This window comes from Gymnoscopelus braueri (genome assembly GCF_963280865.1).
Source record: "Gymnoscopelus braueri genome assembly, chromosome: 24".
Classification (NCBI taxonomy): Eukaryota; Metazoa; Chordata; class Actinopteri; order Myctophiformes; family Myctophidae; genus Gymnoscopelus; species Gymnoscopelus braueri.
Window position 1 is genome coordinate 24,294,421 of NC_137626.1, and position 15,121 is coordinate 24,309,541.

General features: G+C 42.5%; 2 protein-coding genes across 4 annotated transcripts; one reads left to right on the forward strand and one right to left on the reverse strand.

Annotated features, from left to right (window-relative positions):
* The first annotated feature begins 37 nt into the window (after positions 1 to 37).
* On the forward strand, positions 38 to 8,976 carry LOC308080847 (transmembrane protein 182-like). Of its 3 annotated transcripts, none has more exons than XM_080422882.1 (5): positions 38 to 309; positions 1,526 to 1,622; positions 2,135 to 2,257; positions 3,566 to 3,703; positions 8,416 to 8,976. In XM_080422882.1, exons 1-5 carry the CDS (start codon positions 76 to 78, stop codon positions 8,646 to 8,648), a joined length of 825 nt encoding a protein of 274 aa, XP_080279008.1. In that variant the 5' UTR covers positions 38 to 75; the 3' UTR covers positions 8,649 to 8,976. The 3 variants fall into 3 exon arrangements, with proteins under 3 accessions (XP_080279008.1, XP_080279009.1, XP_080279010.1); XM_080422883.1 differs by having other exon boundaries at positions 38 to 306; XM_080422884.1 differs by having other exon boundaries at positions 38 to 276.
* On the reverse strand, positions 6,967 to 8,013 carry LOC308080190 (ataxin-3-like; the record flags this gene model as incomplete). Its single annotated transcript, XM_080421966.1, has 1 exon — positions 6,967 to 8,013. One exon carries the CDS (start codon positions 8,011 to 8,013, stop codon positions 6,967 to 6,969), a length of 1,047 nt encoding a protein of 348 aa, XP_080278092.1.
* Positions 8,977 to 15,121: the final 6,145 nt, after the last annotated feature.

Here is a 15,121-nt window from a genome sequence, read left to right on the forward strand (position 1 = left end):
CACACACACACACACACACACACACACACATACATTCCTTCTCTTGCTATAGCCACACCCCTGTGGTAGCAACAGATGCACAGACAGACAGACAGACAGACAGACATGTCTCCTGCTGATAGGTTCAATGTTCTCCTGTTCCTGGCTGGGTTCTGTGGCGCCGTAGGGTTCCTGTGCATGCTGCTGTCCTGTGGAACAGAGTACTGGCTGCTGGCCGAGGAGGAGGAGGAGGATGAAGATGGGAGTGTACTGGAGCCATCTGTGGAAAAGGGGGATGTGAGTCACGGAAAGACCACAGCGTCTGAGGTCGTATGTGCATTTCTAACATTACCATCCATGTATTTCTACTTTTCATGCCACCCAGTAGAATCCTCACTGTTAAAGAGGGGGGGAGACTACCTACTACTATTAACATACTCTACCATACACATTTGTTAAGATAACCTTTTATTCATTAAAATATTACAGCTTAACAACACTGAGGATTGTACTGTGCACTGTAACTATGCAGTACTACTTCACCCACAGGATATACTTGAGCCACAAGGCAGTAATGTAAGCTATTTTAAGTCATCTCTTGTTTTTATATCCACAGTGACACGATACGAATTAGCTACTGTATTTTCTGATTGTAATTATTGTTGTTTATGTTTTTTCTACACACACCATTGGTAAAATGTTATGTCATATGATAACAGTTTTCTTTAATGAGACCAGGTCTCATAAGAACCAGTGTCATAAGAACCGACCTCATCAGGGGTCACACCGCTGTCATAAGAACCAGTTTGACCTATGTATTTTAGGATGTAATGTAAATGTATATCCCTGGGAGTCTTTGTTGTTGAAAGAACCTTAAAGAAATACTTTAATTTTAATACCCAAAATGACTTTTTATCCTATCAGTTACTCACTCCCCTTCATTGTGTCACATGCCTTCACTGTGAATTAAATGAATGAAACATTTTAATAAAAAAAAATAGCAAAACAAGAGTATAATCCGAGATAAGTGTCTTGCAGTCCGTGTTACTTCCAAAACATTTATATTTTCGCTGAAACGTAAGTATTTAAGACAATAAAAAACAGATCCCGGAAGTGTCATGCACTGAACACGCCTGGGCGTGGGGTTTACACAGCTGAGTTCACATAGTTTGGCCATGAGACTGCTTACAGTCTGAAGTGTTAAAAATAGTGAAGTTTAAGTGAAATTGTGGTGTATTGGAAATAATGAGGACATGGACTGCATACAAGACACTTGGATTATACTCTGAGAGCTGTGTTGGAGTTCAATAGATTATAAATAGATTGTTGATATAGTTTTGATGTCGTTAACCCTGGACCCTATGGCATGGGGGGGTCAAAACAAAAGATTGTCCATGAATTCAAGGCTTCACAGCCTTACAACTGTTATTGATAGACAATTTTGGAGGGTGAAGTATTAATAGTATAGTGGTATAGTTGTATTTTGAGATATTTTGATATTTCCTGAATTATTGCGAGCTAATACTAATATATTTCTCTGATCCAGGATGGGAAGAGTGTGCGGCTCTTTCATGAAGGTCTGTTCTGGCGGTGTGCGTGCAGAGGCAGCCCGGACCGGTTCTCTGTGTGGAGTCTGTGGATCAGTAAGGACCTGTAGGCTATTTGTTCCAGTTAGAGAAAGAAACGTATAGGCCTTCACAGGGATATGTGCCTTTTATAACACCATGGTTGATATGAGAGGAGGAAAAAAGTCTTAAACCTTACTGTACAGTATATAGGCCTACTTAGTTGACCAGGGTCCCCTCAAGGCTCTATATTTAGTCCGCTCCTTTTTTCCCTCCACACCAAATCTCTTCACTGACAATGCCGATCTACAAGCTCACAAGTCACAACGCGTCGCAACGTTGAGCTTGTAGATGAGCTATTTTCACCAACTGTTCGGCCCCAGAACAACTAGGGACGCTCGGGGTTCATGTGATTAATGCATTTGCGAGCACAATATGCCAGGTTATCATGAAAGAGCTTTCAGCAACAAACTGTAGTGTAGGCTATTTCAGTTCATTCTTACAAGCATAGATGGGAAAAAATCCTGTTCTGACTAATGCGCACACTTTCTTTCAGTGTTGTTTTGTTTTTCTCATGTTGTTCTCCTCAGTCAATCTGCCAAGTTCAAAGATCTGTGAGCCTGCCTTCCTCTTTCCATTTCCTGTCCATGGGCCAATCCACTCTCTCACTGAGCCTCGCCTCGTACATCCCTCAGCAGCGGACTCTGCCATTGGTTGGTATACTTTTCAGTTTCAAAGGATCCTAATGTACCTGCAGTTTAAGTGCAGTAATACTGTAGATCAACTTACGTCACGAAAATAGTGTTAAAGTATCCACACACAAAAAGAGGAGCAAAGAGCCCCATAAACGATCATGATGCTGTGACCAAATTATTGTGTTTTTAAAAGGATCACGCCATGACACAGTTGTATGCCAGGGAACTCACTCTTTACTTTGTGCTTGCTTCACACCCCACACATACAACATACAGACAGAGCAATCGATCCCAGAACCTTGAGGCATAAGCAATAGAATGAAACACTCACAACACTGGCATGACACAACAGCACAATAGAACAAAACGCTGCACTCAGTGAGACACAAATACCTTGCAGAGTTACTCCATAATTAGTGGAAAACGTAATATAGTGTTCAAAATGAGTGAGAAAAATGGCAGTGTACTCATAAATGTGAGCTGTATCACTTTTTTCACTCATGGAATAAATCTACAAGGAATTTTAGTACAGTAAGTAGCCTTGGGAACGAATCTTTCCCGTGCCATGTGGCACATAGGTCAGGAGCCTATCTCCTGTTACTTATAAGGCAGCTTGATGTACAAGTACATCCCCTGGACATGACACTAGTATGTCGTAAGGACCACCATACACCAATTAGTTAAAATAGAATTTATTTATTACAATAAATTCTGGTTTGAAGCTTTAACAGTGTTTTCCCCATACTCAAGCCAAAGAGAAATAAAATAAAAACAAAATCTGTACAGCTCTGTAGGCATATGGCAATCCATGCTTTGTAAATGAGAACTTACAATCACAAAACTCCTGATGAAAGGTTAATTACTGATGTGGCTGTTGTTTGTGTAGTAGTTGTTAAAGGGACTACACCATGAATTTGAACTTTTTCTTATTTTTTGTGTGTTTTTGGTCTCCCCTACCTCTCTTCTATCCCCAAAAATACCCCAGTTTGAACACTCAGGCTTTCACAGCAAATCTGGGGTTTTCTGTAAATTGGTCTCAAAACAGGCCAAAATGATTTTCAGGGTTAATCCCTCCCGTTTTTCAGTTCCAACCACATTTGTTTTATTTTTATTTTTTTTCTTCTTATTATTTTTTACTTTTTCCACACAGAACCAGGAGATAACATGCATACAAACTGGCTCACTTCGGCAGAGATTTAGTGTAGAGCAAGAGGATGCCTAGTATAGACCCCTGGGTGACTCTGGTCAACAAGGTATATACTGTAGGGGTTAAGTGTGTAAAGAATTAATGTATTTTTTGCCAGACCCTGTTGTCTGTATTTACAGTTTTCAGGACCTTCTGGAGTGTCTTCCTCATAATGGGCGTGGTCACTGTTGTGATTGGTGGATTTCTTGTCATCTGCGCAGCCCCACTGGCCAATCACAGACTCTATAAAGCAGGCGGGGCCTTTCAGCTTTCTGGAGGTAAGGATGGATTCACGTTGAGAAGGTCATACTTTGTAAATATGTTTCCCCTGCGGATGTTTAGTACTAATTTGTGCTAGGCTGTGATTTATGAACTTAGCACAAATGTTCACAACTTTCCAGTGAATTGAACTGAAATAATGGCACACAGACACAGCATTAGTTAATGATTAAAGACGGGGTGCCGTGATTCCCCCCCCCTAAAACATAATCATCAGGTATTATGTTTATACTAGGAGGAAGATTTTTTTCAAAAAAGTGTACAGAAATTGTTAAAATTATGTTTTTATGTGGACACGCCTCCAGTTCATTAAGTATACCTGGTTCTCACCTTAGCACCTCCTCCACCACCTTAGCACCACCCTCCTGTCCTAGTCCCTCCTCCTCCTCATGCCCACACCTGTTGTGTTATGATAATGAGGGGTAGGGTATGTTTTTACTATGTCACTAAAGCGCTGTTTCTCTATTGGCACGTTTGACCCTCAAGGTTTCAGCCTCCAGGTAGAAACTCAAAATAGTCAGAGAAGACATAAAACACCATAAAAACACCACCAGGGGGCTTAATGAAGTTCTATCAACCTCATAGACGTATGAAAAACAGAAAAAGTGCAAAACCATGACACCACCTCTTTAAGAAATTGCTGGTCTTCTTTAGTAGCTAGGGTTTTCCAATTATGGGCACACCCAAAAATTTTACAACTGGGAAAAACTGTGTGCAATCTACAAGCCCACAACATGTCGCGATGGAGCGCATTGCGAGTTTGTAGACCGGATATTTTTGTTTAAACTCTTCTTTTTATTTAAGTTTGAAGAAATTATGACAATTTCTTGAGAATAATGACATGCCCAAAATAGGGATGCCAGGTTGAAAGTGGTAACATTCTATAACAATATTCTTTATTGTGCTTCACAATGATGTTACGTGCAGGAGTTAGCTATGCTTATGTTACAGGATAATACATTATGTATGAATTGAACTGATATCACATTGCGAAGTTATGACAACATACAGGCAGTGGATGAAAAGTTATGATTTTGCGCAACTTGGTTAAAACTTTAGTCTACCTCTAAACAGACAGGGCTTCACTGTGTTCATCTCTGGGGCCAGGGTTGGGAAACACTGATCTATTCAATTTAGATGAAGTCTGTCTGTCCAGAGGCAGAGCTCCACTACTAAGCCCCACTACTAACGTTACCTTCATCTATCAGGGAGCTCCATAACAGGTACAATACTGTGACTGTCACTGTCTGCAAGAATGTGATAATAGTACTGTAAATTTCGGACTGTAAGCCGGTGCGGCTTATCTATGGATTTTTACAGCTAACGGCCACTAGGGGACCTCCTAAATCTATGGATTTTACACCTGCGGCTTATAGTCCAGTGCGGCTTATATATGTACAAATCATTCAATTTAGCTGCTGCGGCTTATATTCAGGTGCGGCTTATAGTGCGAAAATTACGGTAAATGGAAGTTTGTATGGCTGTTCTTTTAGTAGCCGTCTATCCTACTTAGATCATTCCCTCCAGAAATCGTGGTGAGTTGCAACTTGAAATTGAATATATATATATATATATATTTTTATCCCTCAATTTTGTAACCCTTTTTTCATCCGGTGCCAATTTACTAAGTGATCCTGGGCACTACACTCCCCCCACCAGCCTAGGGAGGCCAGGGCCGAGCCCATGCCGCCTTCAATGCATGAGAGCCAACTGACCTTCTTGACACCTGACAGGGGGGAGTTTCCCTGGTTGGACGTAGCGCGTGGAAGGAACACGTTATTCCAACCAGTTCCCTTCCCCTCCATCAGGCGCCCCGGCTGACCAGGGGGAGGCATTATAGTGACCAGGATTACTACATGTTTTTGTGAGGGTATTAACTACCCTAGGAGACACGGGGAAAACATGCAAACTCCACACAGAGTAGGCCCTTTCGCCAACCCCACCTAGGGTATGGGCGCTGGTGACGCGGAGGAGAAGACACACCCCCAGTGCCCACAGCGTCCCCGGCGGGGACTAGCTGTGAGGCGACAGCGCTACTGTGAGGCGCTACTGTGAGGCGACAGCGCTACTAGCTGTGAGGCGACAGCACTACCGACTGCGCCACCGTGCCCCTATTGAATATGTACTTGAACGGCCGTGCCAATTTTTCCATTGGTGCCGATTTCTTCACTCTCAAATCAATGCTTTGGATTTGTGTGGGAAATTGTATTAAGGCTTGTAAGCCCCGTAGTTGCGGGCTTGTGTTTGTTGTAAAGCAATGTATAGTCACGCTTTAATGGCTTATTATTGAGCACCATAATGCACCAGTATAGTGCTTTTCTGAACCTGGCTTGGCCACGGCCACGCGCGACAGTACAGCATAGCAGGGCCTGTTCATAGTCCCTGCTCAAAGCCTGTTCATCTGCACCCCGGCCCGGCTTTGACCCCTTTTGCCGCTGTGTTTGTCTGTCTGTGGGTCAGTCAATTATGCCCGTATATGGACATGCCTGATGTCTCATTGATGATGTCACAGTACTGACGTCATAGCTGTCTGACATCATAAATTGGCCTTGGACTACCATCCGTTTACCTGGGCAATCCTGGGCACCGATATATGAACGTCTTGCTTTCCTGTCAAAATACTTAAAGTTCAGTGTGCTGGACACATAAGATTCAGTGTCACGGTAAAGTAAACATAAAAGATGTTTCAGCTGTTTTCAACAACAATAGATGCAGTAGGTCAGGATGTCCTATACAAACTCATTACAATAGAATAGAATGAAACTTATAGCCTATCTGTGAACTAACTGCCGGTCCCCTATAATATATATTGTCAAACGTCACACATGACCGAATGACAGAAATACCATCGTTGCCTTCCACTCGCGAACTACAGTACCACATAGACCCTGGTATACTGAAGAGATCTTTCTCTCTTCCAGGGAAAAACAACATGGGTAAAAAAAAAGCTCAATTAGAAACAGAAGGCGATATGGTAAAAAGGCTGTTACAGAGTACAGACTTGGAATAACTGCATCAGAATGTGTATTATTCCCTTTCCTCGCCTCAGTGCTAGTTCAGTGTTAGATTAAACTAGCTGCTGCCTTTTGTCATTTCCTCTCTAGTCCATCAGCATACTAACCTGGGTAGATGTGGCTCTGCCTTCTAGCTGGTCATTATGTTCCAATGTGCAACAGTTTAGAGATAGGAATAGGGCCCCACCCCTTTATGGGGTTTCCGGTCGAGACAGCTAGTAATCAACATCGGGGAACCTTTCTCCACTTCACTGGCTAGGCTTGTTCTGTGGCCTCTCCTCACAATCACTACTGTCCTGTGATCCTGAGCTGCTGCCCGTTGATTCATTTTCTGCTTGCTGGAGTTGTTGCGGCTGGGATTGCTGATCAAAGTAGGCTTGTCTCCTTCTACGCAGTTCCTCCGCTGCAGGCATCTCAGTCTGGGCTCCCTCTGATCTTCCACCACCACCTGCTGCTGCCTGGCTGGTAGTCTTAACATTTCCCATGTTGGACTCTAAAGACTTTTTACTCATCACTGACCCCCCCTGCATGCTGAGCTGCATGGCCTGCCGAAGGTCAGCCTCTTCATCCTCCACCTCCAAGTCTTGTCTGCTGAGTGCCAAGGCTCTCCACAACTCATCATCTTCAACAGCCCTATCCGCCAGTCCTATGCCTGTCTCAGGCCGACCCAGAGCTGAAGGTCTGCCATAAAAGCTACTTGACCGGGACTCGACTTCTCCGATAAGTCTGGGGCGTTGCTGTTGCTGTACTCTCATGATACCAAGAATCTTCTCTGCTTCACACTCTGGTAGGTTTCCTAGGATAACAAATATAGAGTAGCCTTCCTGTTGTAGCTGTGCAAGGAACAGGGCTAGATAGGTGTCTGAAACCAACTCTGGTCCAGTCAACATTGAGTTCAAATTGAACCACTGTTGTCCAAGTTTTCGTACCGTGAACCAGTGCTGCCTGTAGTTGCAAATAAAGGCGTTCTCATTTCTTGCCTCTCTCTTTTGACTCTGATACTCTGGGCTGTTGAAGAGGATTTGCTCCAAACCCCACACTCCCAAAGCACTGCTAATAACCTGTATTGAAAAGAAACCACTGTCATCCATGTTTCCAGATGGTTGCTCTAAGAAGGTCTTGTACTCATCGCTGGCCATCCCTCCCTCTGCCATTCTCAGCCGTTCCTCTTCATCTAGCTGATGAGCAATTGAGGACAGGTCCACTGGAGTGAAATACTCCCCTTGCAATAGGTTGTTGATGCAATGCTGGGCGCAAAGAGAGCCATCTTGTTTCTCGTGAAATATGGAGTCCATGATTTAATTGTGTCAGTCGTTGCCACATGTAGGTTCTCTATTTGTGCGCTACTTTCATAATACACGTCGATTCCTCACTCCCTTCAACAATGCACGTGTGCACCAAAGACCAGTCCCAATGAAGACTGGCCACACGCAGACGCGCACAGAGCTGATGTTATAGTACTGATGTCATAATACTGACGTCATATTAGCCCATTGAATGACCTTGTGTCTATTTCTCCTGTACAACGATAGACACAGTGCTGATGTCTTGCTGGACATCACAATACTGACATCATAGCTGACTTACATAGACTTACTTCAAATTATCTCGCAATAACCTGGGCAACACTGGGTACTGATATAGACATAGATATATTTGGGTCCTATATTCTATATTATCCATCCCTCTCTCCCCAGGTCTGTGTCTGCTGGGGGTGGTGGTGATGTTCGTCATGTGGATCCACGTGCTCGACACTCTGGAGCAGTTTGCGTCACAGCAGAGGCTCACCAGAAACCCCGCCTACCACCTCACTGTCCACAACGGGCCTTCGTTCCTATTGGCTCCCGTCGCTGGTTTCTTCTGCCTCCTGTCTGGCCTACTCTTCATCACAATTGGCCGGAAGGTGCGGGTATTCCAGAATAAATGCTGAAGTTGTGAAATTCACAACATTTATTTTTAATGCATTTTAGTTGATGATCTTAACCAGGAATGAAATAACAATGAATGAGACAGGAGGGTTCCTTTAATTTATTAACTTGAACGATTAAACCATGCTGCCTCTGCTTGGTACCTCAAGTTCATCATTGTGACTTGAACATAGTGAGCTAAGAAAAGGCTTTATTTATTTATGTTTTATTTATGTTTTATTTAACAAGGGTAAACCAGAGAGATTCCCATCTATTTTTCAAGTGGGCACTGGTAAAGAAGGCAGCATACTACATATTATTTCACATTTACTAAAACAACATTAAAACAAACAAATAAAAACAAGATTATAAACATGACCAAAATCTGAAAAATAGTGACAATTAAAAAACATGAGCCAAGGAATTTGTTCATGATCAAGATATCTTAGCTTCAAATCTTTTTGTAGTATATTTAGGAGAATGGTACAGCATAGATGAAAACATGTTTCTCAAATTCAGTTCTCAGTGCGATTTTGTGATCACAGATTGTCCATTTTGTTGAATGATTAAACTGCTTATGTAAGTTAGTAGCTGCTCCAGGGTAGCTTTGTATACAAACAAATACCAATGTGACTGTCTTATGGTCAGAGACGATTGACCTCACAATTCATACAATTCACAACTAAAAGTATCAAGTCCAAAGATTGCTGCACTAGGAAATGCTTTATGCGCTTTCATTATAAAGTGCAAAAAGGAGTGTCCTAATTCCTACACATCGCTCTTCTTGTTGAAAATATGTGCAAGTAGGTCAGACCCCAACAAGGACCAGGCAGTTTGAGGACAGGAACCATGTCCTATCAACTTTATTGGACCCATGAGGGTTTAAGAAAATAAAACAAGGATTGTTTTTGTCATCAGTCAAGCTGAAGTGACAGTGTCCAGGTGGCTCTGCAGGAGAGACATTTGTGGTGGGATTTGATCCTACACCAGTATGTGAAGTGCAGATATAATGTACGTGATTAACCAGTATATGCCATAGACAGACACTTTATTTAACGTGTTTTATTTATGAAATATATGTATTTAGCTTACATGTTCTGTTTGTGTATTTAGCCTCGCATTGCCAGGGGATCATAGATCTAGCACCTACCAATGCATCTGGGGACATTAAAATACAAAGTTGCCAGAACAGTGCATGTTGAGGGCGGCCGCTAACAAACCTATTGGATGCCCACTACTAAACCCAAACGTGTCACTGCCCCAATATCAAAGACCACCCTAAATAATTTGGATTGCTTCTGCAATGCTGTTGTTTTTTTTTATTCTCTAATTGTTTCCACCCAATTTTAGCAATTTAACTTTAGAGACTGACTTGTGAGCACTTACTTGTGTGCTATGTTAATTAGAGCCAGATCGATACATTGGTTTGGCCAATATATCGGCCATTATTTGACTTTTTTGACGTTGGCAATTATGCAGTCGGATGTGTCGAACTTTAAGCATTTTAAACCTGACGTCCCTGTTTTGGGCATGTCATTATAGGCGAACATTTTCCAAAGTTTTCAGAAATGTTCAAAAATAGAAGATCTACTACAAGCTCACAAACGCGTCCTATTTTTTGAATATGGCTTTAGTTGATAAAATAACATGAAGTTCAGTTTGCAATTAAGATTTCAAATTGATTTATTTTACATATGTTCATCAAAACATCAGTAATTGGTGATCTAGGACTCTCCAAAATCAGGGTCAGACCCAAAGACCTGGCGTCGGTCGAGCTCTAATGTTAATATCACCTGATTCCATTGACCTCAAACATGTGACTCTGTCTGGATTCTTTCATGATGCAAAGCAGATGGACATCCTGTATATGAAATGTTTCCTGAACTCCACTTTCTGCACTTCTGCAGATTAAAATGGACTGAGCTTGGAACATGAAATGATGCATGGTGAGTTTTATTCCTGTCATTTTGTCAGTCAAGTTGTATAAAACCTGCTCTCCACAGTAATTATAAAATGGTGCCATATCTATTAAGAATATGTGTTGCCTTGATCAAATGGATCCCATTTATATTGATTTGTCAGTCATAATTTAGAACATTGTAACTTGCACATTCATTGCACGCATGTACCAAAACATTGCCCTTCATATTCAGGTAGCACACGGGTCCTCTAATATTAGTGATAAAATAGTAACCTCTAATATGCTATGGCCCCTCTCAGTCTGAGGCCTTTGAAATCCTTATTTTTCACCCCTTAATGCCCACTATACACAATTTATAAGTGATCCTTATAACACATTTAGAAATATAATAAACAGGTCCCTGACTGTCTGTCATTATTTCATACACCGTAGTTGTCTCTGCCGTTGGGGAAAGTAATTCAAATCCATTATAATTGATAACTCAACACTGATGAAGTGTGGAGGCCATGCCACACACCATGCATGTTTGTTGGAGAGATATGATAATTGAGTTTGACTGTGACTCAGCCTGTCATTAGGATGTCAGCTTAAATCTCTAGAATGCAGGGTCAAGGGGACAAACACAGTAAATTAGACTGTCATGATCTATTTTCTGACAGCAGTTTCCTTGATGGACTCTGCACAGGGGAGCGTCGGTTTCCCGCGTTGTTCTGCCAGTCGCCACTAGAGTGCAGTGTTGGTTCAACTGCAGGGGGTGGGGAAAAAAACCCCATCTATCAGAGTTGTTTTTCTAACCCCAATAAATCACCTTATCTGAGGGAGCATCATTACAATGATGTCTGACAACATCTCAGCCACATATAAACTTGCACTGATTGTATTGGATTAGCTCCGTTGCAGGAAGAGTGTACAATGAGGAGAAAGTTTGTAAACAATAATTAACAACAATTAACTCAGCTGCTTTATTTCTGTCAGACAAAGATTTCCCCCCCCCCTCCTTGTTTTGCTGTAGTTAACTGTTGTTAACTTCAAACTGGGGATAATTTATTGTTTAAGCCCACAGTCACACCTTGATAATTGGAAAAGGCAAACCCAAGTGCTATCTCGAAATGACACAGAAAAAAAGGGAAAGGAAGGTGGGGGTGTAGGGGTAGAGAGAGAGAAAGAGAGAGAGAGAGTTGACACTGCTCATCAGTGAGCGTTCCTATTTTCTTTCATGTCTAACGCTCCCTCGCTTCTCCTCCCTTCTCTGCTTAATCTCCGCTGTGAACTAGGTGAGTATAATTACAGCTGAGCGTGTCACCTCCACTTCCCCGGTCCACACTATATTTAAACAACTCTGTCACCTCTTCCACCCTCCTCGCTCATACTGCCAGCAGCCAGACGAGCAGACAAGGATTTTAAGTCCTACCGACGGTCTCTTCTAATGAATATCCAGAGATCCATTCATATAGCTTGGTTTCAATCTGTGCTCTTTTTTTTGGTGGTCCTTTTGTTCATGGCAGTTTCATTACCTGTGTGTGTGTGTGTGTGTGTGTGTGTGTGTGTGTGTGTGTGTGTGTGTGTGTGTGTGTGTGTGTGTGTGTGTGTGTGTGTGTGTGTGTGTGTGTGTGTGTGTGTGTGTGTGTGTGTGTACTGTAGTGCTGTGTGTACTACTGTCAGCCAACCCTATACTATGCACACACACACACACCTCAGTAGTAGGCCTTGTCACGTTGGTATAGATGTCCCCAGTAGATAGAGCTGTCTACAGCAGCAACAAAGACATGAGCTACAAGGACGCTTAGTAACAACTGTCCCGTCATCCTTTTTTTGTTTTTAACGGACATTTACTCTCAAATTTAACCTTTTTCTCTACCTGCGGAATTGTATTTACCATTTGTTTTGAATTAATGAATGCTTTAAGTTTTTTACTCACACATGCTGTTGTAAAAAAAGCCTTTTTATGCTTTATATCTTAGTTAGGGTAGTGTAAAGAGACAGGAAACCAAGGGCAGAGAGAGGAGAGATATGCGAGACAAGGCCGGGAGTCGGATTTGAACTCGAATCCTCACGGTTCACAGGGAACCCATGGTCTGCTGTGCACTAAGTGGCTGAGCCAAAAGGCACCCCTGCTATTGCAAAATGTTAACATTACAAGGTGCAGCAGAGCGTGTTTATCTTGGGCGCTGTCAGTTCGCCTAGAAGGGCATTTACATGTCCGGCATGTACAGTATGGCTCCAATCAATACTACTTTAATAAAAAAATACATTATATTTTACCCTTCAAGAGCACAGAGTTAACAATGTATAGTATAGAACTAATACAAAATGAATATAATGAGGGACGGTGCTAGAAACAGCCCTCTGCTGCCCCCCACCAACCTCTCTGTTGGTACACTCCACTCTGCTTCCACATTACCCAGAGGCCAACCCAGGGGGCACAATTATTCAGGCCTTTGCTCAGCCAAGTAGAAGAAATTAGCCTCTCCTCCTGAACCAAGACCTTCTAACCTGCACCAGGACCCGGGGCTGCCACTCTGACGACTGCATGACCCCCTGTGACTCCTCTCTCTCCACGCCCAGTGTTTTCCATACATATGAGCCGGCGCTGGCCCGAGCCACGCTTCACTGCCATATGGTTCCTTGCCCCGGCTGGCAAAGTGGGGAGCTGCGGGCTGTATTATCCTCTGCCCTCCCCTCCACCACCTCCAACCCCACCTGGGAGGATGATTTGGTGTCCCCAGGCCTGCGATGATGGCGTACAACAACTCACAATAAGACTGTCGCTCTTCATTGCCTAGATGTTGCAGTTGTACTGTCAATGTAATTTTGGAAAATTCTAGGTAAGGTTAGGTCAGTGACACTTATCTTCGCACATAGAAAGACACACGGATGCATGCACGCACGCACGCGCGCACACACACACACACACACACACACACACACACACACACACACACACACACACACACACACACACACACACACCTGGGCAGGTCAAACACAGATGGCCGTTGAGAAGTTCAATTGGAACCATTTGAACACAAGTGCCTTGCTCAAGAGCAGCTCACCTATATGTTATGTTATTTATTATTCAGCCACTTTGCCTCATTTCTAGAGTCATTTTGGGGGATTTGAACCAGCGAAGGTTCACGGAGAGTAAAGCCGGATTTATACTATAAATACAATAAAGAAAAACTATGTATGCTTGCCAATGTTGTGCACCGAAAATAGCAGATCTAGACTGAACTTGTAGATCATGGTTCGGTCCATCACTGCATTCCCTATCACCAATATATGACTCACATTGTGTTTTTTTTGTATACTTATTCTGTGATCCAACTTGCTGCATGTAATCGTGTTTTGTTTTTTTTGTCTTCCGTTCTATTTGGTTGTGACTTGTGTCATTACTTTGTAGTGCTCCTTGTTTCTACAGTACATATTCGCCACTGGAATTTCCCTTGGGGGTTCAGTGAAGGTTGATTGTATCTTCTATTCTGTCTTTCTGGTTCTACTTGATGCTTTCTATTCTATTCACACATCTCTTCCCTTATCTGAAATGTCCTGCAATTGCTTCTTATCGAATTTCATTTTTCGCTGTTGGTCAGGAGATATTGGGCTTATGCGCTTCAGGCAGAACTACTTGTCAACCAGTAGATTTCCTGCCCAAAACGAGGGTCTAAATTTCTTAGTGGAAGAGTAGGGAGACCACCTCCAACCACTGCAGATTTGCTAGTTATATAAAATAAATTCTGGATTGCCGCTCTAACTTCTCTCTCTGCTTCTCATCACCTCATCCGGCCTTCGGTTGAACATTATTCACACGGCACTGCCATTTTGCTCTTATGTCATAACCCCACCCCTCAAGTATGACGAGAGTAAAATGCCCCCTCTATCAATATGGTGAATTTAATTGTCCACGCCATTCGCCATCTCATGTGTAATAATGAGGTGTGTTAACCACATGGACCCTAGCGTCCCTATTCTGATCATGTCATAATAGGCAAATGAAAATAGTCAAACATTCTGCAAAAGAACCGTTCTACAAGTTCAACTTGTTATTTTTGGTGAAGAGCAGGGGTGTCATATTTAAAAACCATTTCACATCACACATTACACATTACAAAAAATATTTTTAAACTACAGTGCAATATCAATAGTCTTTTGTTGGCAGTGTAAGCCTTTCTTTCATCTTGAGAGTGAAACAAGCAGTGATGAATCCGAGAAATAGCCTATCTGCCCGGGTTAATTTCAAAACACACAACTTCAATGTTGAATTTCACTTGACTTTACTGGCGGGCCATGAATAATCCATTTTCGGTAGAAAGCCAAGTTCCAAGTTTGCCCTCGTGCCAAATCATCGTGGCAAATTTTATATGGCCCGTGGCTGGCACGATGTCTGGTGTAGAGGGAGAAAAGGTGGGGACCAAGTATAGACCATGGCGAATCCCGGTCAACAAAGTACAGTATAGAGGGTTTAAGTGGTTCATGCTCTCTAGCCTTGGATCAAGACTATCATAGATGTGTTTTATCGAGTCTGACATTTGCTTACGTATCTATGATAGTCTTGGTCTCTTGGTCCCTATAGTCACT

What these genes read in the sequence shown, in the direction of transcription:
- LOC308080847 (XM_080422882.1), top strand. Translation starts at nt 76, where the DNA reads ATGCACAGACAGACAGACAGACAGACAGACATGTCTCCTGCTGATAGG. An exon ending in TGTGTGGAGTCTGTGGATCA is followed by an intron (nt 1,623 to 2,134) that starts GTAAGGACCTGT and finishes TGTTCTCCTCAG; the next exon opens with TCAATCTGCCAAGTTCAAAG. An exon ending in AGCAGCGGACTCTGCCATTG is followed by an intron (nt 2,258 to 3,565) that starts GTTGGTATACTT and finishes CTGTATTTACAG; the next exon opens with TTTTCAGGACCTTCTGGAGT.